This window comes from Monodon monoceros, unplaced genomic scaffold (genome assembly GCF_005190385.1).
Source record: "Monodon monoceros isolate NGI ecotype Baffin Bay Population unplaced genomic scaffold, NGI_Narwhal_1 Super_Scaffold_20, whole genome shotgun sequence".
In the NCBI taxonomy this organism is placed as follows: Eukaryota; Metazoa; Chordata; class Mammalia; order Artiodactyla; family Monodontidae; genus Monodon; species Monodon monoceros.
The window spans coordinates 17,554,887-17,577,440 of NW_021703777.1; the positions used below are offsets into that span (position 1 = coordinate 17,554,887).

Below are 22,554 nucleotides of genomic sequence, written 5' to 3' on the forward strand. Positions count from 1 at the left end.
CTGGTTGGCCTCCCTTTCAGAGAAGGTGACCTAGTCACGTGATAATCAGCTGGAGTCATCGGTTATCTGTCACCTTGGCGTCCATTGACATGTAGCAAGTCTTTCTGGGTTCACAGGGAGTTGCCCCTGGGTCAGAATGGTGATGTGAGGACTCCATGTAATTGCCCTCGGCCACCCAGCCAATAACCTCAAACCATTATTGTTTTATTTTATTTACAAATTTTCTAAAAAACATTTTTGGGTAAAATATTCATCAAAAATAGAATTTTGCTTTGGGGGAAACAGGAATTGTGCTTTCTCAAATCAACAGCAAATGTTAAAATTACATTAAAGTGGTTAGATTGTTGATCCTTTATTGCATGGATCTCCCCCAGATCTCAACCAAATCTGTGGAATTGTTGGCTAAAAGAATGTTAACTTTTCACTTTTGTATGTCTCGCCTGAACAATTATAAGCTCCTTACAAAGAGATGATATATATATTACATCTATATACAAAGTTAAAATATAGAATATTAATTTCCATTACAAGCACTTGGAAATGCTTTAAAAAATAATAACCACCAGCAAAAGTAAGAGGAATCACAGACCAGATCAGGAGAATGATTGTTTTTATTCATTTGGTCATTCGCTTCCTTAATAATAAATATTTCAAAGCATCCGCTCTGTGCCTACCACTTTGATAAGTGCTGTAGAAGATTCAAAGACCTTGACATCAGGAAGTATAGCCTCACAGGGGCAATAAGACCATATCCAAATACCTTACTACAAAGTAGAGCGCTGTAAATGCCATGAAAGAAAACAAGGTAAGTGCTTGGGTTGTTGAGAAGAGAAAAGGCAAGTAACTCAAGCCGGAAGTAGCAAGCAATATTTGATAGAGTAAGTGGCATTTGAACTGAAACTTGATCAGGAACAAAGTGGAAGAAGTCACAGGTGAAGGGAGCTGTACGAGCTAAGGGACAAAGGCAGAAACTCCTAGGAGAACAGTAGGCGTGGCGGCACTGCAGCAGTTCCCAAGGTGTGGTCCCCAGACCGGTAGCATCACCAGAGAGCAGGTTAGGAATACAGATCTCAGGCCCCACCCCAGACCTACTGAATCAGGAACTCGGGTGGTACGGTCCAGAAACCTGGGCGCTGCAGGTGGTTCTGATTTCTGATGCTTGCTAAAGTTGCAGCATGCCCTGCAAGAGAGGAATAGTGGAAGTGAGGCTTGAAAGATAGGATTGGGTCAAATCAAGTATATATATATAAATTTTTAAAAATTTAATTCTCTGCCTTATTCCAAAAATGAAGTGGAGAATGACAATGTACGAAATCTGATATTTTATTCAGCAGGCAGTGGACTAGGCATGGGAGGCAAAGGGCTGGGCTCACATAACTGATTAAGTGACAGAAGCAGAATTTGGATTGACTCCCAAACAAGTAAGGGAGGAGGGCCAGGCACAGAGAAGAATACGGGGAGGGAGTGACTTGCCATTTCTATCATCTCTCTTCCTGCCCTTCTTAAACTCATGCCCCTTAAGAGGTTAATGTTCAAAGACTCATTCGGCAAGTCAGAGAATTCACAGGGAGCACCGAATCCACAGGGAGCACCGGCTCTTGTCTTTCATTAGAATGAAAAACTGAGAGCACGCTCTGCCCGAAGAAACCAGCGCTGTTCTTTAAGTGCCAGTGGTTTCAGTGATGGTATCATAACTCTCAGCTTTTAGAAGGGTTTAACGGTAATGCTAATGCCTAAGGTTACATTCCCCTTCAAAAAAGATACTCGTTTCTTAAATAATGTTAAACATTTTTTTCCCTTTTAGAGCCAAAGACTCCGTCAAACACTTTCACGTTGAATATACTGGATATTCATTTAAATTTGGCTTTAATGAATTCTCATCTTTGAAAGATTTTGTCAAGCATTTTGCAAATCAGCCTTTGATTGGAAGTGAGACAGGTAAGCTATGAACAGATACTTGACCTGTGAGATATCGTTTCAGGATGGAGGCGGGACAAAGTGGATTTCAATTAAATAGTTGTCACTTCTATTGAATTATGTGCATACTATATGCAACTGGATATGTTTAGAAACATTTTTTCCAATTACAGTGCCATATGCTACATTAAAAAATATATATATATATATTTCAGTATATAATATACTTCAGTATATTATATACTTCAGTATATTATATATTATATACAGTATATATATATTCAGTATATTATATACTTCAGTATATTATATTTCAGTATATATATACTTCAGTGTATATATATATATATATATATATATATATATATGTCAGTATGTTAGTATTGTTTTTAGGAGAAAACAATGTGCCTTGTGCAAAATAGGTATTTTTCTCAGAATGTGTTATTTAATGGATTGATTAAAAGCACACATTTCTTTAAAATGACCTATTTGTTTTATAATGATATATACAGTAAACAAAGAAAGAACAAAGGAAAGAACAACTTTTTGATTCCTCAGAAGTTTAGGTATGAGAAGTTTGCATACTGGGGAGACCCAAAAATGATCATTTTGAGCAGTTTTTGAGCATTTTAAAATGAAATGCAATTTCTCAAAGATCATTGGATATTAAAAATACTGACTAGAAATTACTCTCCTGAACAATTTCTTAATTTCATCATAAAATTCTGTTTCTCTTGTCTTGGTTTCTGATAAGTTTTTACATGGCACTTAAGTATGGCTGGAAATAGTTTAAAATTTCCTTTCTGGGTGGTTAGAGTCAAACCAGAAAATTCAAGTTAAAAAACAAACACACTCGCTTGGTATTTAAATTATCTAACTCATTTGTCTGTACTATTTAAATAAAGTAAAAGATTTCCTCTGTATTTGTGACATAGAATCACAATTTTATGTGTCCTAAATGTTGGTGATTCTCAGTTAATCCAAAGTTGGACAGTTCCAAGAACCAGGCACAAGAGGAACCCAAGCCTCAATAGCAGAGTCAGTTGCTGCGAATTTGTACACGCTCATTTTCATGGTAAACTTGGTTAGTGGGCTTTTTGTTGATCACACTGGGAGAGATGCCACCAGTGCCTTTTCCTTTTCTGCTATTTCTGTGGCCTGAATAGACCCTGATATGACTCACACAGAGTCAAGGAAAGACAAAAAGCACAGTGGAAACCACAAAATAGTTGACTTACTTTATACTGACCATACAAGGTCTTTGATAGATTATTTCAAACCATAAAATTGAAGCAATCATCTTTTTTTTTCTGGAGGAAATTCTCCTAATCAACCCTGAAAATTACTTTATCATTTAACCAGCAATAATTCTCATAAACAAAGGGCAAGTGGTAATGATTTTATTTCCTTTGCTACTTTGGTCTTGGCAAGCATTTCAATTTCAAATTCCTTCCCTTCAGACTTATTTCTTACTTGCGTCCCAATCTACACTCATTTTCATTCAATTCTTGGTCACTGGCAATGGAGAGGAGATGTTGAAGCCAAGGACTCTGTTTTGTCTACTTCAATTTTTGTCCTCTGTGTCTCCCAGGTCCTGGTACATTGCGTGGTGCTTTGGGTGAGTGAATGAATAAATGAATGAATGATGACTGTAAGTTGCAACTCTTTGTATCCTTCAAAGCCATTACCATTGTTACTTTCCAGCCTCCTCTTCTCTCGCCGAACAAAATCAGCTCCCTTCTTTTAAACTCTCCCTCTAGACTCTAGTTTCAGTACCTTTGGTCATTCTCCATACTCCTTTCCAGACTTTCTCCAAGTTAGGAAAAAGTACATATTCTGCCTATTAGCAGGTTTCAAACCCCCCCCTTTTTTTAAGTTTTTTTGTTTTATTTTAAATTCTTTTTAATTGAAGCATAGTTGAAGTACAATACTATATGTTACAGGTGTACAATCTAGTGATTCACAATTTAAAAAATTTTTACTCCACTTATAGTCATTATAAAATATTGGCTATATTCCCTGTGCTATAGAATATATCCATGTAGCTTCTTTTAAGCACAATAGTTTGTACCTCTTAACCCCCTACCCCTATACTGTCCCTCCCCTCTTCCCTCACCCCACTGGTAACTGTTAGTTTGTTCTCTATGTCTGTGAGTCTGCTACTTTTTTATTATATTCACTAGTTTGTTGTATTTTTTAGATTCCACATATAAGTGATATACAGTATTTGTCTTTCTCTGTCTGACTTATTTCACTTAGTATAATGCCCTCCAAATCCATCCATGTTGCTGCAAATGGCAAAATTTCATTTTTTTATGGCTGAGTAGTATTTCATTGTGTGTGTATATGTATATGCCACATGTTTGAGATCAAAGTGAATGCAGTACTTTCCGGTTGAGCTTTTCTGGCACTGATCCAATCACTAGGTGAAAGGATCACCTAAGACTGCACCAAAGTAAAGGCTCCTCAGATTACATTTGGGTCAATATCAAGCTTCCCAGCAAATAGATTAATCTGACTAAAGAAGGTTTGTGATTAATGCAATAGGAATTATAAAGATTTGTAATCCAGACACCTATGGGAGTTTTCTTCAAAGTGACAGAGGGCGGGTGTTGGTGGTGTGATGAACTGGGAGATTGGGATTCACATACATACACTAATATGTATAAAATGGATGACTAATAAGAACCTGCTGTACAGAAGAATGAATACAATAAAATTCAAAACTTAAAAAAAAAAGCTGAAAGTTGCTGTAGCCCTATCATCACTATAATTGTTATTTTATTTATTGCAAACTTAGGAAACTGAGATTTTTGCTCTCCATTGCCTCTCCTCTGTTCTATTCATTACCCAGTTGGGAATTTGTTGCTATTTAAACCCCTGCTACAGACCCTGGGTGCCGATAGATATGACAAACTGGCTTCCAGCTCTTGAGTTAGATCCCAGTAACTCTGAAATATTCCTCTTATCTGTCCCTGCCAGCTGAAGGCAAAGCCACCAAAGCTGGGAACAAGGGGCAAAACCCATGACATAGGAGCTTCCGTTATGCCCCCTGAGAGTAATAGGCCTCAGGAAACAAGATAACCTGCTGAAGCTATGATGGCTTTTAAGCCCAGATGGTCCTTGGAAGTCACGGAGTCAGCAGTGTGACCTATGAATAACAGTGAATGGAAACTGGGATTCCATCTTCTAGAAACAGATCTCTTCTTGTTCATTTAAGAATTGGTTCCTGGGGACTTCCCTGGTGGCACAGTGGTTAAGAATCCACTTGCCAATGCAGGGGACACGGGTTGGATCCTTGGTCCGGGAAGATCCCACGTGCCGCGGAGCAACTAAGCCCTTGCACCACAACTGCTGAGCCTGCGCTCCAGAGCCCACGAGCCACAACTACTGAAGCCTGTGTGCCTAGAGCCCGTGCTCCACAACAAGAAAAGCCACCGCAATGAGAAGCTGGTGCACAGCAATGAAGACCCAATGCAGCAAGAAAGAAAGAAAGGAAGAAAGGAAGGAAGGAAAAAGAAAGAAAGAAAAAAGAAAGAAAGAATTGAAGAAAAGGGGAACCCTCCCACACTGTTGGTGGGAATATAAACTGGTACGGCCACTATGGAAAAGAGTATGGAGATTCCTTAAAAAACTAACGTAGAACTACCAAATGATCCAGCAGTCCTACTCCTAGGCATATAGCCAGAAAAAACTATAATTCAAAAAGATACGTGCACTTCTACATTCATAGCAGCACTAGTCACAACAACCAAGACATGGAAACAGCCTAAATATCCATCAACAGACGAATGGATAAAGAAGATGTGGTCCATGTATACAATGGAATACTACTCAGACGTAAAAAAGAATGAAATAATGCCATTTTGCAGCAACATGGTTGGACCTAGAGATTATCATACTAAGTGAAGTAAGTCAGAAAGAGAAAGACCAATACCATATGATATCACTTATGTGTGGAATTGAAAATATGGCATAAATGAACCTATCTATGAAATAGAAACAGACTCATAGACATAGAGAAATGACTTGTGGTTGCCAAGAGGAAGGGAGAGGGATGGACTGGGAGTTTGGGGTTGATAGATACAAACTATTACATTTAGAGTGGATAAACAACAAGGTCCTACAGTATAGCACGGGGAACTATATCCAATCTCCTGGGATAAACCATAATGGAAAAGAATATTTTAAAAAAGAGTGTGTATATATACGTATGGCTGAATCACTTTGCTGTGCAACAAAAATTAACACAACTTTGTAAATCAACTGTACTTCAATTAAAAATTTAAAAATTTTAAAAATTTAAAAAGAATTGGCTTCCAGTGATCAGGAGACCTCCAGGCTGATGATTCCTTCTTCACCATCAGATGAAGTGTAAATTCTTATTAAAAATTTTGGTCGGTTAAGGATCACCAGGGGAAGCATTTTTCTGCACGATGGATGAGGCCCTGCCAGGGTTCTGACCTCCAGATCCCCAGAATGGGAAGGACTAGAAGTGGGTATTTCAGGCCACTCTGCAGACCAGCCCAGACCCACTCAGGCCAGCCTCACCCTCCAGGGCCTGGGGAGTGAGTTTATTTAAGAGAGACTTTCTCACACTCATTCACTGGCAGGAATAGCATCACCTTTGAGGGCAACAGGGAAGATGTCCAAATCAACAACCGTACACTTTTGCCTTACAATTTTGTATCTATTTAATGTCTTCAGTAAAGTGAAACCAGAATTCTTGGTCCTGGGTCATAAGAAAATATTTGCTCTCAGGATAGGTAAAAGTGTTAACCTAAAGGGATGAATACTCTTCTAAGATTTCTTTTTCCTATTTTATTCCTATTATTTAAACTCCCAGGATTTCTGCCTCCTAAGCTAAAGAGTGAAGATTCTGTAAGCAAGGTCTAACCCTCCTGACAACTTTAAGATTCTATTATTATAATTCTCCCTTTCCCTTGTTGTAATCTACATTTAATCTCTCTAATCTGCATTAGAGTTTCCGTTCACTCTAATTTCTCCTTATGAACACCCACAAACACTCTTATTTCTCATTCTCAAAACCCAATCATCTCCCAAGTATATCATAGAGATATATACAATGTACCCACTTGCTTTACTCTCTTCAATGGCCCATTTACCTTCTAACATATTTTTAATTCACTTATTTTTTTAAAACCTTCACACTCATATGTAAGCTCTATGTGAAGAGGGATTTTTGTCAGTTCTTTTTCCCTGTTATGTCCCAGCACCTAAAAGAATAAACGCTAATCATTATCCACAACATTCTGTGGTGGGTATCCCATTACCAAATCCCGCGTTGCAGCTTTCATGGCAGCATCGCAACTAGCAAGCTACTGACAATTAATGTTTATTTCCAAAGTGTATACAAAGCATAATTTGAAAATGATGATTTGCGTTGTATGTATGCTCAGTAATGATCAAATTCAGACTCTGCCTTTCATTTGTAATAGTAAGATGTTATGTAAAACTTCTATTCATATTTGTACAAGGCTTCTAAATTCAACTCAGATAGACTTGGAAATTTGAGACTTTTTTAGTATGAATATGTTTGTTCCATTATTAATTTTTACTGTTTCCTCTTATAACTGACTGAGTGTCATCTTGGAAAATGTAGACACCATTTATCTTTACGCTTAAGTGTCCAAATAGTATTAAAACAAAAATTGCCTTTCCCATTACCTTTTATTTATATTGCAATACTTTTGTACATGAAATTGTCTTGTACAATTTATTATAGGAATTACTGTGTTGTTACTCTAATCACCTAACTAGCATGAAAAAATATGGTATAAGTCAAGTGTGCTGTGTTTGTGCTTTACCCTTTATAGTAATTGGTTCTCAATTTTGAAGATCCTATCTGGTTCTTTCTTAAATGTCAAATTTCCACTTCTCTTTTTGTTTTGATGTGGGGATTCCCAACCTTTTAATAACTGCTACAGTTATTATTTTATTTTGCGACACCAGCCATTTTACCCAGCCAGCATTTTAAAATAATTAATTTAAAATTAATTTGAATTTGAGAATTATGTGACACTTCTGAAAATAATTGGTGACAACTTGGAACATTGCCAAACCACAACCAAGAGTCACTTCTTTAGTTTATGTTTGCCAAAAATATAAATCTCCTTAGTTTGTAGAGGAGGTGTGTTTGAAAAAGGAAAAAACAGACAAGGAAGAGAATGAAACAAATCTTTGTGGAGTTTTACTAAGTTTGAGGTATTTAATCTTCTGGACTACCCACTATAATGTGTAAAGTGGTCCCATTTTCAGATGAGGAAATAAAAACTCAGAGATTTTAATTTATTTGCCCAAGCTGCACACATAGAAAGCATCAGAGCTGAGACTGGAATCCGGGCTAACTGGTTCTAAAGTGTGTGTGCTTTCCACTCATTTTGCTGTCTCCTGAAACGGGTGTCACAGTGACACCGAAATACAGTATCGTCACATCACAGCATGGCCTTGAACGGATTTGAATGGGAAGAATCCCTGCCACATGATGTAACAGAATGCTTGTAGGATACCGCAGGCCTACAATACATGTTTTAGTCCTCAGTCTCTTTAAAACCTTTAATATTTTTGGTATGTGATATAAAGCCACTGTTCTAAAGAATGTGACTCAATTTGAACTTCTGTCTTCGTGTTTATTGCTCTTCTTAATTTATTTACATAAATTGCCATTGGAGAAACTATACTAGGAAATCATAAAACAAAAGAAGGCTGACTAGGAAACATCCCCCAAATACTTAGCCCCATCTCATTCATGCCTCTCCAGAAAGGATATAAAATAGCCTACATAATAACAGTAAAGTAAAATAAAATTTAAAGTTTGAAGAGAAGGTGGAGGAAAAGAAAAATGAGAGGCAAAAATAAAATGACATCAGGACTAAAGTATATCAAGTGAATACTGTACATTTGCAGAAACAGGATAAACATTTTGTCACTAAGCATCCTAATATTTCTTGCCCTTCAGTTGGGCCTGTGCTTTTAGCTAGATTTACAGAATGTTGGATTTGGAAGGGAGCTCAGAGACCATTTCATTTCTCCTTTACAAATGAAGAAACTGAGGACTGGTGAGAAATGTTGAAGCAAAAACTCTCCTCTTCTTTCCTCAAGCTGCCTCTTAAAGAATCCACTTCTTCGAATTTTGATTTGTACATGTGATCTCTGGCCCACAATAGCCAAGAACAACATTTCACATGCCGTAGAGAGTTTCCATGGTGGTCATTATCACCAAGGCTGAGAAAAATGTATGGCATAATGAGTAAATATGTGAACTCCCAGTTCTAACTCCAGCCTTTGCCATGTATCAGCTAACTGTGTGTCCTCAGGCAAGTTATGTGACCTCTCTGAGCTTCAGTTTCATCATCTTATAAAACTGAGCTGATGGTAATAGTTGATATCTTAATGACTTTCTGTGAAGATTGAATGAGATTAGGCATGTAAGATATTTAGAATCATTCTTAGCATGGCATAAATACGTACTCATTATTACTGTTATTTAATGAAGCCCTTTTATGGTAATTCATTCCAATAATTATATGCGAGAGCTGTATATTCTTTGGCATATCATGAAGAGTTGCTTTGGGGCAATTGGATTAGTGTTTATCAAATCTTTGTAATGTCCTCTTCAGATTTTAAGCCAGTTCCATAGTGCATTCATCTGAAAGGTAGAATCAAGTACTCCAAAAAAAGTGACCTGATTTGACTTGCATGTTTAACAGACTCTTCTTTTTCTCTGGCTAACTGGTCTGCTTTTCCTACTTCAGTATATTTCTCTTCTCTTAATATTTTTAATATTAAAACCAATATTAAAACCCTTTCATCTATAAATGAATGTGGTTTTACTAGCCCCCTTTTATGATGAGTTCAAGTTTATTTGCAGAAAAGGTAGCAAAGAGAAAGATCTTAAATATTCTTATAAACCCCCTTGGAAAGTCACTTCCCATTGGTGGGAGGAGATAGATGAACCCACCATGCATACGCCAGTTGGAAAGTTTGCTTTCTGAACCTGAGGGCAATAATAAAACATGGATGGATATAATCTTACTTTAGTTTAATTCATAATTAGCAAATACGTATTGAGTGCCAGCTATGAGCTGGACATTGCTGGCCACTGACAGCACAGTGATGAAACAGGTATCATCCTTGCCCTCAAACATCTTACAGTCTAGGTGGGCAACCTGGCTGAGTAAGTATTGAATACTAGCTTTAGTGCATAAAAGAAATATTCTAAACAAAATGTTTTTTTTTAGGAGCTATATGTGCTCTGCCCTACTCTCTATTTTAGACATCAAACCAACGCCTAAGGCTTGAGACTGCCCTTACTCTTTTTCTGAATTCCTGCTGGGATACAAGATAAGGAGTCCTTCAATGCAATCTCATAGTATTACACACTGAGTAGGTGTCCTATAAGTTACAGTTCAGCCAAAGCAAATTTAAATACGTGCCTCGATCCTGCTGTAATCACTTCAAAAATATACCTCCGCCAAGCATTTCTGATACCAGGTTTCATGTCAAAGGCAGGAAACAGCAGTCTCCTCCTTCATGTAGTTTAGAAACTGAAGTGAAACTTACAGCGAGCATTCCAACCTGTGGTTGCAGATCTGTGTCTCGTCTCCCTCTACCAACCCTTGTCTCCTGTTGCCTTTTATCTGAATCTTCAAACCAAGTCCTGGGGTTAATTTTGTCTGAATATCACTAACCCAGAGTTCTCTCTTATGGAGCCAACATGCTGTCTTGAACCTTGGGTGGAACTTATATAATGAGTCTGTGGTGGCAACATTAGATAAGTTTCATTTGACTGCAAATGATGGAAAGTAACCCTGGCTAGCTGAATTTTTAAAAAAAAAAAAGGAAAAGAAGGATACAGGGAGAAAAGTGGAATTTTTTGGAAGGATATTCATATATCCGCTCAGAATTTAAGGGCAAGCTAAACCACAAGAGACAGTAAGTAATCAGCCCAGCGATCATGGCAACTCTGTAGCTTTCAGCAAATTGAAATGCCTGTCTTCCTCCAGCTCTGATCATCTCAAAAACGTGCCTCCACTGAGTGTTTCTGAAACCAGCTTTCATGTCAAAGGCAGGAAACAAGTCTTCTTCATGAACTCAGAAACTGAAGTTAGTGGACCTTTTTCCCAGAGAAGTGACTAAGCAGATCCCTGGGTTGGTCCAATGAGTGTGTCCAGGTTAGGTGTTTGTGGAGGAGGGCCAGGGTCTTTGGGGTCTACTTCTGTGTAAGGGGATGGAACGATTTCTACAAAAGGGGAAATCATTGTGAGGCTAGCAGCCATGCCAAGAAGTCCATATATTGGCCCTTCCTTGGGCAGAATAGTTGGCTAAGGAGACCTGTTTCTCAAGAGGCCATATTTTTATCAGTGAAGTTATTTTATTCATTTATTTATTTATTTTTGGCTGCGCCATGTGGCATGCAAAACTTCCCCGCCCTGGGATCGAGCCCATGTCCCCTGCATTGGAAGCGCAGAGTCTTAACCACTGGACCACCAGGGAAGTCCTGGAGTTATCATTTTATAAGTAGTTTGTCATTTTCTTCATTCCACCATTCAATCTAGCCTCATTCATGGTCTTAGTAGTTAATATCTATCTATGGTCAATTCTGCTTTCCTGGTTGACTCATAGCATTTACCTTAGCTTAGCTCTTCATTGGTTAAACTTCAGAGGAAGTTTCAAAATGGAATTTGGGTCCCCACAATGGAGATTTGGAGAGCCGAATGTGGAGTTGTTGTCCTGTCCTGTCCTTGCCCCAGACCAGGGTAATCATGGACCTGGAAGAGCCTGGTTCATCTCAGACTCTTCCCTGCCTTAAATGTGAATTACTGTGGCATTCATTCATCCATTCGCTCATCAAACCTTCCCTACGTCAGAAACTCTATCAGGAGGTAGGGCTACAAAGATAAATTTGGCACCATACCTGCTCTGAAGGGACTCACAGGGCTTGGAAATGCACGTGTTGGAAAGGCAATGGCTTTACAGTACCGAGTGATTACAGCACTGCAGGCTCAGGCAGCAACCCTGGCCCAGAGATCCTTACACTGCAGCACAACGGGCCCCTATGGCTATGCTTACCTCCCAGAAACTGATACCGTGGTAAGCAGGGTAATGACCCCCCCAAAAGCATTCACATCCGTCCCCGGAAATGTGAATGTTACGTTACACGGCAAGAGGGAATTAAGTTTGCTGATAGAATTAAGGCTACTAATTAGCTGACTTTGAGATGGGGAGATTATCCTGAATAATCAGGAGCAACCACTGTAATCACAAGGGTCCTTATAAGATGGAGGTAGAAGAGGGAGAACTGGAGAGATAGCAGCATCAGAAGGACTTGACCCACTGTTGCTGGCTTTAAAGATGGAGGAATGGGCCACCAGTCAAGGAATGCAGGCAGCCTCCAGATGCTAGAAAAGGCAAGGGAATGGACTGTCCCTTAGAGCCTCCAAGAGGAAAGCAGCCCTGCTGATACTTTCACTTTAGTGAGACCCATATCAGACTTCTGACCTCCAGAACTGTAGGATAATAAATTTGAGTTATTTTAAGTCGCTACGCTTGTGATGATTTGTTACAGCTGCAGTAGGAAACCTGTATAGGTAGGCATATACCTAGAGTATGCTTGGTTCTATGCAAAAGGACAGAGGATTGACCAGGTGCATCTTTCTTGGGCATCATTTTAAATATTATTTTCATATTAAGCATATGGAAAAGGATGATAATTTAGCATCAACTTTGAAGATGAAGCACAAGATTTCGCATTTTTTTCTTATTTGTGAGCTGCTTTGAGCCCTGAGCTCCCGTCCCCTCTCCTCCACTGTCAGATGAAATGTTTAAGAGGCACCTGTTTGTCTTAGTGCTATGTCGTCAGTGCCTACTAAACTACTGCCATTTTTATTCTTAGCACATCGTTACACTTAGATCTTTCTTATTTTAAAATCCGCATTCCCAAAGATGGCACTCATTGGAATTTCACTCAAGGATTTAAAAATACTCTATATCAAAGCATAACAACATCGAACATTGTTATAATCCTTTCACAAACACTTCTTTATTTGGCGCTTAAAGCAGCTTCATGAAGAAAGCGTAATTATGCTCACTTGTCAGAGGAAGAAACAGAAGCTTGTGATAGAATGTCCAAAGTCAACAGGTGCTGAGTGGCCATGGTTGCTCCTTCCATGATGCCTAGGTGGCTGCCAGGAGCTGTTTCTCTGGGGTAGGTCACTTAGAAGCCAGCCCCCAATTCACCAAGCATCTGCCGTGTCACAGGTGCATCCACAATGCCCCTGAGCCTGCATAACGGCTGCTCTTGATTTAGGTGTTGCTGCTTTCATTATGACTGTAAACCTGTAACTGGCCCCTTGTCCTGATATGACTGGATCTGTTCTCATGAAAGAATCACATTGACAAAAGGGAGTACAGACAAGGTGCATGAACAGTACTGGAGCTTCTCATAACTGCAAGAGCCATTTTTCACTGTGTTCCCAGGGTTCCTGAGGTGAATGGGGTACAGAGAGATATCAGAAGGCACGGCTCTGGTTTTGCAGTCAGTACATTGTATGTACTCAAGCCTCATAGAAAGGTTTTGCTTTGTTTGTAGGTTTATCGTTATTATTAAGGGCTTTTTAACTGCAGAGGAGGTATTTTCCTTTCCTCCTTGTCTCTTTCTTGCTGCAATTCAAGGTCTATACTTTCTATGAGCTTTCTGTCACCCTGTCAAAGAAGGCTTCCCTGACCTGATATAAATACCACCCTCACCAAACCCTCTCTTTTCGCTCTCTGTTCCTTTACATTACTCTGTTAGGGTTTTCATAACGATTCTCTCACTTGACATATCCTTTTGTTCAAATATTTTTCTGTCTCCCCTGCCATGAGAGCAGACGCTACATCTCCTTTATCTGTTGCTGTATCTCCAGGGCCTAGACAAGTGCCTGGCACTTAGTAGAGCTCAGTAAATGTCTGTTGAATGAATTACTGAAATCTTTGCATCTCCCCCAGTGTCTGGGTCTGCCCTATAAAAGACCTGAGTGAAATTTAAAAAGCAAGAAGCCATAGCAAAGGGGAGAAAACCCTTAACTTAATCTTTTTGTAATCAGTTTCTAATTTCTGACTGACTGATTGACTGGGGAAAGGGAAGGATGCAGAAGGGGGAAATGTCAATGTTGAGCTGAAAGCGCTCAGCCCTCTGAATGACTCGCCCAAGCCCCCAGTGCCTGGCGCCTGGGGGGACCCTTTTTCTGCCGGGACCCCCCTCCTCCAGATGGAAGTGAAGGTAATCACACAGGAGCCCCAGCCTATTTACTTCATGTTCACTAAAGAAAAGCAAAGATTTCATTTCCTCCAGCTGTGTATTGGGTGGTAGGAGATACTACGGAAAATGCTACGAGTTCATATTTTTCAGGTCCACTGATTTGTTACAAGTTGTTCTGAAACCAGTGAGAAGTAGGGCAATGGAATAAATCCTCCTATACCCAGAGTATTTGATTAGTTTTGTTTGCATGGCTTTTGTAAAGCCCACCTGGAAAACCTCCAGTTACAGCTTTAAGGTCTAGAACGGTGTTGCCTCCCCTAGGAAAGAGTTTCTGAAGCATTCCATAGAAAGGCTCTTCTTACGCATGATCTTTTTGTCTCTGTGGTACTTTTTCTACCCTGCCACCAGTGACATCTCACCTAAAAAGCACAGTTACCACATAGGCTCCCAGCATGCTTGGTTCACGTGGCCAACGTTGGTCTCATCACCCCGTTCAGTTAAATGACTATGTTCATTGCTAGCTCTGTCCCAGCACGAGGAGGCCAGATATCGTCTCATCCCACTTTGCATCTCCAGCGACTGGCTTAAGTGCCTGGCATGTAGTTCGTACTCGATGCATGTTGAGAAAATGAGTAAGTGAATCCATGAAAAAACAAGAGACTTTACAATTCAGCCACAGTTATCCAGTTGTTAGCATTTGGACCTTATTTCTGGGGATTCTACTTATGGTTTTTTGTCTTCATTCAGGCACTCTGATTGTTCTGAAACATCCCTATCCAAGAAAAGTGGAAGAACCATCCATTTATGAATCCGTCCGGGTTCACACAGCAATGCAGACGGGAAGAACGGAAAACGACCTCGTGCCCACTGCCCCTTCTGTAAGTGGCCGTCAATCTACCCACAGGGCTCACTGTCTAAAAGCGGTAACAGTTACACACTTTTAAAAATACATTTGTTCACATAAGAGTTCTAACTTGGGATATAAAAGCTGGAAAGGAACATAAGGTTCGAAGCCTATGACTCAGTTCATCCGGTCCGGGGTAAATTGTAAAAAATTGCAATGCGATAGTGATAGGATTTTTTTTTTAAACATCTCTATTGGAGTATAATTGCTTTACAATGGTGTGTTAGTTTCTGCTTTATAACAAAGTGAATCAGCTATACGTATACATATATCCCCATATCCCCTCCCTCTTGCGTCTCCCTCCCACCTTCCCTATCCCACCCCTTTAGGTGGTCACAAAGCACCGAACTGATCTCCCTATGTTATGCAGCTGCTTCCCACTAGCTAACTATTTTACATTTGGTAGTGTATATATGTCCATGCCACTCTCTCACTTCGTACCAGCTTACCCTTCGCCCTCCCCGTGCCCTCAAGACCATTCTCTATGTCTGTGTCTTTATTCCTGTCCTGACCCTAGGTTTTCATAACCACATTTTGTTTTTGGACTCCATATATATGTGTTAGCATACATTATTTGTTTTTCTCTTTCTGACTTACTTCACTCTGTATGACAGACTCTAGGTCCATCCACCTCACTACAAATAACTCAGTTTTGTTTCTTTTATGGCTGAGTAATATTCCATTGTATATATGTGCCACATCTTCTTTATCCATTCATCTGTCAATGAACACTTAGGTTGCTTCCATGTCCTGGCTAATAGTAAATAGTGCTGCAATGAACATTGTGGTACATGACTCTTTTTGAATTACGGTTTTCTCAGGGTACATGCCCAGTAGTGCGATTGCTGGGTCATTGGTAATTCTGTTTTTAGTTTTCTAAGGAACCTCCATACTGTTCTCCATAGTGGCTGTATCAATTTACATTCTCACCAACAATGCAAAAGGATTCCCTTTTCTCCACACCCTCTCCAGAATTTACTGTTTGTAGATTTTTTGATGATGGCCATTCTGACCGGTGTGAGGTGATACCTCATTGTAGGTTGTTTTTTTGTTTTTTTTCTTTTTGCGGTACGCGGGCCTCTCACTGCTGTGGCCTCTCCCGTTGCGGAGCACAGGCCCCGGACGCGCAGGCTCAGCGGCCATGGCTCACGGGCCCAGCTGCTCCGTGGCATGTGGGATCTTCCCGAACCGGGGCACGAACCCGTGTCCCCCGCATCGGCAGGCGGACTCTCAACCACTGCGCCACAAGGGAAGCCAATAGGTCTTTAATCCATTTTGACTTTATTTTTGTGCATGGTGTTAGGGAGGGTTCTAATTTCATTCTTTTACATGTAGGTGTCCAGTTTTCCCAGCACCACTTATTGAAGAGGCTGTCTTTTCTCCATTGTATATTCTTGCCTCCTTTATCAAAGATAAGGTGACCATATGGGCGTGGGTTTATCTCTGGGCTTTCTATCCTGTTCCATTGATCTATCTTTCTGTTTTTGTGCCAGTACCATACTGTCTTGATTACTGTAGCTTGTAGTAGACTCTGAAGTCAGGGAGCCTGATTCCTGCAGCTCCGTTTTTCTTTCTCAAGGTTGCTTTGGCTATTCAGGGTCTCTTGTGTTTCCATACAAATTGTGAAATTTTTTTTTCTAATTCTGTGAAAAATGCCATTGGTAGTTTGATAGGGATTGCATTGAATCTGTAGATTGCTTTGGGTAGTAGAGTCATTTCCACAATGTTGATTCTTCCAATCCAAGAATATGGTATATCTCTCCATCTGTTTGTATCATCTTTAATTTCTTTCAACAGTGTCTTATAATTTTCTGCATACAGGTCTTTTGTCTCCTTAGCTAGGTTTATTCCTAGGTATTTTATTCTTTTTGTTGCAATGGTAAAAGGGACTGTTTCCTTAATTTCTCTTTCAGATTTTTCATCAGTAGTGTATAGGAGTGCCAGAGATTTCTGTGCATTAATTTTGTATCCTGCTACTTTACTGAATTCATTGATTAGCTCTAGTAGTTGTCTGGTAGCATCTTTAGGATTCTGTATATATAGTATCATGTCATCTGCAAACAGTGACAGCTTTACTTCTTTTCTGATTTGGATTCATTTTATTTCTTTTTCTTCTCTGCTGTGGCTAAAACTTCCAAGACTGTGTTGAATAAGAGTGGTGAGAGTGGGAAACCTTGTCTTGTTCCTGATCTTACTGGAAATGGTTTCAGTTTTTCACCATTGAGAAAGATGTTGGTTGTGGGTTTGTCATATATGGCCTTTATTATGTTGAGGTAAGTGCCCTCTATGCCTACTTTCAGGAGGGTTTTTATCATAAAAGGGTGTTGAATTTTGTCAAAAGCTTTCTCTGCATCTATTGAGATGATCATATGGTTTTGTCCTTCAATTTGTTAATATGGTGTATCACATTGATTGATTTGTGTATATTGACGAATCCTTGCATTCCTGGGATAAACCCCACTTGATCATGGTGTATGACCCTTTTAATGTGCTGTTGGATTCTGTTTGCTAGTATTTTGTTGAGGATTTTTGCATCTATGTTCATCAGTGATATTGGCCTGAAGTTTTCTTTCTTTCGACATCTTTGTCTGGTTTTGGTATCAGGGTGATGGTGGCCTCGTAGAATGAGTTTAGGAGTGTTCTTCCCTCTGCTATATTTTGTAAGAGTTTGAGAAGGATAGCTGTTACCTCTTCTCTAAATGTTTGATAGAATTCGCCTGAGAAGCCATCTGGTCCTAGGCTTTTGTTTGTAGGAAGATTTTAAATCACAGTTTCAATTTCAGTACTTGTGATTGGTTTGTTCATATTTGCTATTTCTTCCTGGTTCAGTCTTGGCAGGTTGTGCTTTTCTAAGAATTTGTCCATTTCTTCCAGGTTGTCCATTTTATTGGCATACAGTAGTAATCTCTCATGATCCTTTGTGTTTCTGCAGTTTCAGTTGTTACTTCTCCTTTTTCATTTCTAATTCTATTGATTTGAGTCTTCTCCCTCTTTTTCTTCATGAGCCTGGCTAGTGGTTTATCAATTTTGTTTATCTTCTCAAACAACCATCTTTTAGTTTTATTGATCTTTGCTGTTGTTTCCTTCATTTCTTTTTCATTTAGTTCTGATCTGATCTTTATGATTTCTTTCTTTCTGCTAATTGTGGGGATTTTTGTTCTTGCTTCTCTAATTGCTTTAGGTGTAAGGTTACATTGTTTATTTGAGATGTTTCTTGTTTCTAGAGGTAGGATTGTATTGCTATAAACTTCCCTCTTAGAACTGCTCTTGCTGCATCCCATAGGTTTTGGGTTGTTGCGTTTTCGCGTTTTCATTGTCATTTGTTTCTAGGTATTTTTTGATTTCCTCTTTGATTTCTTCAGTGATCTCTTGGTTATTAAGCAGTCTACTGTTTAGCCTCCATGTGGTTGTATTTTTACACATTTTTTTCCTGTAACTGATATCTAGTCTCATAGCATTGTGGTTGGAAAAGATACTTGATACGATTTCAATTTTCTTAAATTTACAAAGGCTTGATTTGTAACCCAAAATCTGATGTATCCTGGAGAATGTTCCATGAGCACTTGAGAAGAAAGTGTATTCTGTTGTTTTGGGATAGAATGTCCTATAAATATCAATTAAGTCCATCTTGTTTAATGTATCATATAAAGATTGTGTTTCCTTATTTATTTTCATTTTGGATGATCTGTCCATTGGTGAAAGTGGGGTGTTAAAGTCCCTACTATGATTGTGTTATTGTCTATTTCCCCTCTTATGGCTGTTAACATTAGCCTTAAGTACTGAGGTACTCCTGTGTTGGGTGCATAAATATTTACAATGGTTATATCTTCTTCTTGGATTGATCCCTTGATCATTATGTAGTGTCCTTCTTTGTCTCTTTTAATAGTCTTTATTTTAAAGTCTATTTTGTGTGACTTTATGAGAATAGCTACTCCAGCTTTCTTTTGATTTCCATTTGCATGTAATATCTTTTTCCATGCCCTCACTTTCAGTCTATATGAGTCCCTTGGTCTGAAGTGGGTCTCTTGTAGATAGCATATATACGGGTCTTGTTTTTGTATCCATTCAGCCAGTGTATGTCTTTTGGTTGGAGCATTTAATCCATTTACATTTAAGGTAATTATTGATATGTATGTTTCTATTACCATTTTCTTAATTGTTTTGGGTTTGTTAATGTAGGTCCTTTCTTTCTCTTGTGTTTCCTGCCTGGAGAAGTTCCTTTAGCATTTGTTGTAAAGCTAGTTTGGTGGTGCTGAATTCTCTTAGCTTTTGCTTGTCTGTAAAGGTTTTAATTTCTCTGTCGAATTTGAATGAAATCCTTGCTGGGTATAGTAATATTGGTTTTAGGTTTTTCCCTTCCATCCCTTTAAATATGTCCTGCCACTCCCTTCTGGCCTGCAGAGTTTCTGCTGAAAGATCAAGCTGTTAACCTTATGGGGATTCCCTTGTGTGTTATTTGTTGTTTTTCCCTTGCTGCTTTTAATATTTTTTCTTTGTATTTAATTTTTGATAGTTTGACTAACATGTATCTTGGCGTGTTTCTCCTCAGATTTATCCTGTATGGGACTCTGTGCTTCCTAGACTTGATTGACTATTTCCTTCCCCATATTAGGGAAGTTTTCAACTATAATCTCATCAAATATTTTCTCAGTCCGTTTCTTTTTCTCTTCTTCTTGTGGGACCCCTATAATTCGAATGTTGGTGCATTTAATGTTGTCCCAGAGGTCTCTGAGACTGTCCTCAATTCTTTTCATTCTTTTTTCTTTATTCTTCTCTGCAGTAGTTATTTCCACTATTTTATGTTCCAGGTCACTTATCGTTCCTCTGCCTCAGTTATTCTGCTATTGATTCCTTCTTGAGAATTTTTAATCTCATTTATTGTGTTGTTCATCATTGTTTGGTTGCTCTTTAGTTCTTCTAGGTCCTTGTTAAATGTTTCTTGTATTTTCTCCATTCTATGTCCAAGATTTTGGATCATCTTTACTATCATTATTCTGAATTCTTTTTCAGGTAGACTGCCTATTTCCTCTTCATTTGTTTGGTTTGGTGGGTTTTTATCTTGCTCCTTCATCTGCTGTGTGTTCCTCTGTCTTCTCATTTTGCTTAAGTTACTGTGTTTGGCGTGTACTTTTCGCAGGCTGCAGGTTCGTAGCTCCTGTTGTTTTTGGTGTCTGCCCCCAGCGGCTAAGGTTGGTTCAGTTGGTTGTGTAGGCTTCCTGGTAGAGGGGATTGGTGCCTGTGTTCTGGTGGATGAGGCTGGATCTTGTCTTTCTGGTTGGCAGGTCCATGTCCGGTGGTGTGTTTTGGGGTGTCTGTGACGTTTTTATGATTTTAGGCAGCCTCTCTGCTAATGGGTGGGGTTGTGTTCCTGTCTTGCTAGTTGTTTGGCATAGGGTGTCCAGCACTGTAGCTTGCTGGTTGTTGAGTGGAGCTGGGTCTTGGCATTGAGATGGAGATCTCTGGGAGAGCTTTCATCGTTTGATATTATGTGGACCTGGGAGGTCTATGGTGGACCAATGTCCTGAACTCCACTCTCCCACCTCAGAGGCACAGGCCTGACAACCGGCTGGAGCCCCAAGACCCTGTCAGCCACATGGCTCAGAAGAAAAGGGGGGAGAAAAAGAGAGAAAGAAAGAAAAAACAATAAAATATAAAATGATTTTAAAATAGAAAATAATTATTAAAAAGAAAAAAAAAGAAAGAGAGAAGAGAGCAACCAAACAAAAAAATGATAACAATGATAACACCAATGATAACAAGTGCTAAGAACTATACCAAAAAAAAAAAAACTAAGGAAAAAACAGACAGACAGAACTCTACGACAAATGGTGAAAGCAAAGCTGTACGGAAAAAAATCACACACCGAAGCATACACATACACACTCACAAAAAGAAAAAAGGAAAAAAAATATATATCCTTGCTCCCCAAATCCCCAGCCTCAATTTGGGATGATTCATTGTCTATTCAGGTATTCCACAGCTGCAGGGTACATCAAGTTGATTGTGGAGATTTAATCCACTGCTTCTGAGGCTGCTGGGAGAGATATCTCTTTCTCTTCTTTGTTCTCACAGCTCCCAGGGGCTCAGCTTTGGATTTGGCCCCGCCTCTGCGTGTAGGTCGGCAGAGTGCGTCTGTTTTTCCGCTCAGACAGGACGGGGTTAAAGGAGCCGCTGATTCGGGGGCTCTGGCTCACTCAGGCCGGGGAGAGGAAGGGGCACGGAGCGCGGGGCGGGCCTGCGGCGGCAGAGGCCGGCGTGACGTTGCACCGGCCTGAGGCGCGCCTTGCGTTCTCCCGGGTAAGTTGTCCCTGGATCCCGGGACCCTGGCAGTGCGGGCTGCACAGGCTCCTAGAACGGGGGTGTGGAGAGTGACCTGTGCTCGCACACAGGCTTCTTGGTGGCGGCAGCAGCAGCCTTAGCGTCTCATGCCTGTCTCTAGGGTCCGTGCTTTTAGCCGCGGCTCGCGCCCGCCTCTACAGCTTGTTTAGGCGGCGCTCTTAATCCGCTCTCCTCGCGCACCTGAAACAATGGTCTTTTGCCTCTTCAGCAGCTCCAGACCTTTCCCCGGACTCCCTCCCGGCTAGCCGTGGCGCACTAACCCCCTGCAGGCTGTGTTCACGCTGCCAACCCCAGTCCTCTCCCTGCGCTCCGACCGAAGCCCGAGCCTCAGCTCCCAGCCCTGCCCGCCCCAGCGGGTGAGCAGACAAACCTCTCGGGTTGGTGAGTGCTGGTCGGCACCGATCCTCTGTGCGGGAATCTCTCTGCTTTGCCCTCTGCACCCCTGTGGCTGCGCTCTCCTCCGTGGCTTTGAAGCTTCCCCCCACCACCACCACCCGCAGTCTCCACCCGCGAAGGGGCTTCTAGTGCGTGGAAACCTTTCCTCCTTCACAGCTCCCTCCCACTGGTGCAGGTCCCGTCCCTATCCTTTTGTCTCTGTTTATTCTTTTTTCTTTTGCCCTACCCAGGTACGTGGGGAGTTTCTTGCCTTTTGGGAGGTCTGAGGTCTTCTGCCAGCGTTCAGTAGGTGTTCTGTAGGAGTTGTTCCACGTGTAGATGTATTTCTGATGTATTTGTGGGGAGGAAGGTGATCTCCACGTCTTACCTTTTCACCATCTTGAAGGTCTCCCTTCAGTGATAGGATTTTAAAGACTTCGGAAATGGCACTTAAATCCCGGCCTTACTTCACCAAAGAAGTTCGTGGTAGAATGGGCCAGAGATGTTTATGGTCACACAGTTGGCTAAACTCTTATTCTACGAATTTCTTAAATTAAGAATAGAAAAATCTTCTTTTACATTTCAACCTTCTATGGAAGAAAAAGATTCTCCACCTTGGCCGCAATCTCTCAGGATGTTATTTTTTTCCTGGCCTTTTCTTCCTTCACTGAATGAAAGGTATGGACAGAAGACACTTGCATTTCTTTGCAGCGTGTGAGCCACTGTTCAGTTTCAGTGTAACTGGGGCTTTCATTGT

The 22,554-nt window shown here is 40.2% G+C and overlaps 1 protein-coding gene across 2 annotated transcripts in view; it reads left to right on the forward strand.

Annotated features, from left to right (window-relative positions):
- DAPP1 (dual adaptor of phosphotyrosine and 3-phosphoinositides 1) overlaps positions 1 to 22,554 on the forward strand; it is a 59,866-nt gene that overhangs the window by 21,026 nt on the left and 16,286 nt on the right. For both annotated transcript variants that reach the window (XM_029235135.1, XM_029235136.1), the window contains exons 3-4: positions 1,805 to 1,938; positions 14,927 to 15,057. In XM_029235135.1, the coding sequence (XP_029090968.1) occupies positions 1,805 to 1,938; positions 14,927 to 15,057 (265 nt within the window). The remainder of the gene's footprint in view (positions 1 to 1,804; positions 1,939 to 14,926; positions 15,058 to 22,554) is intronic.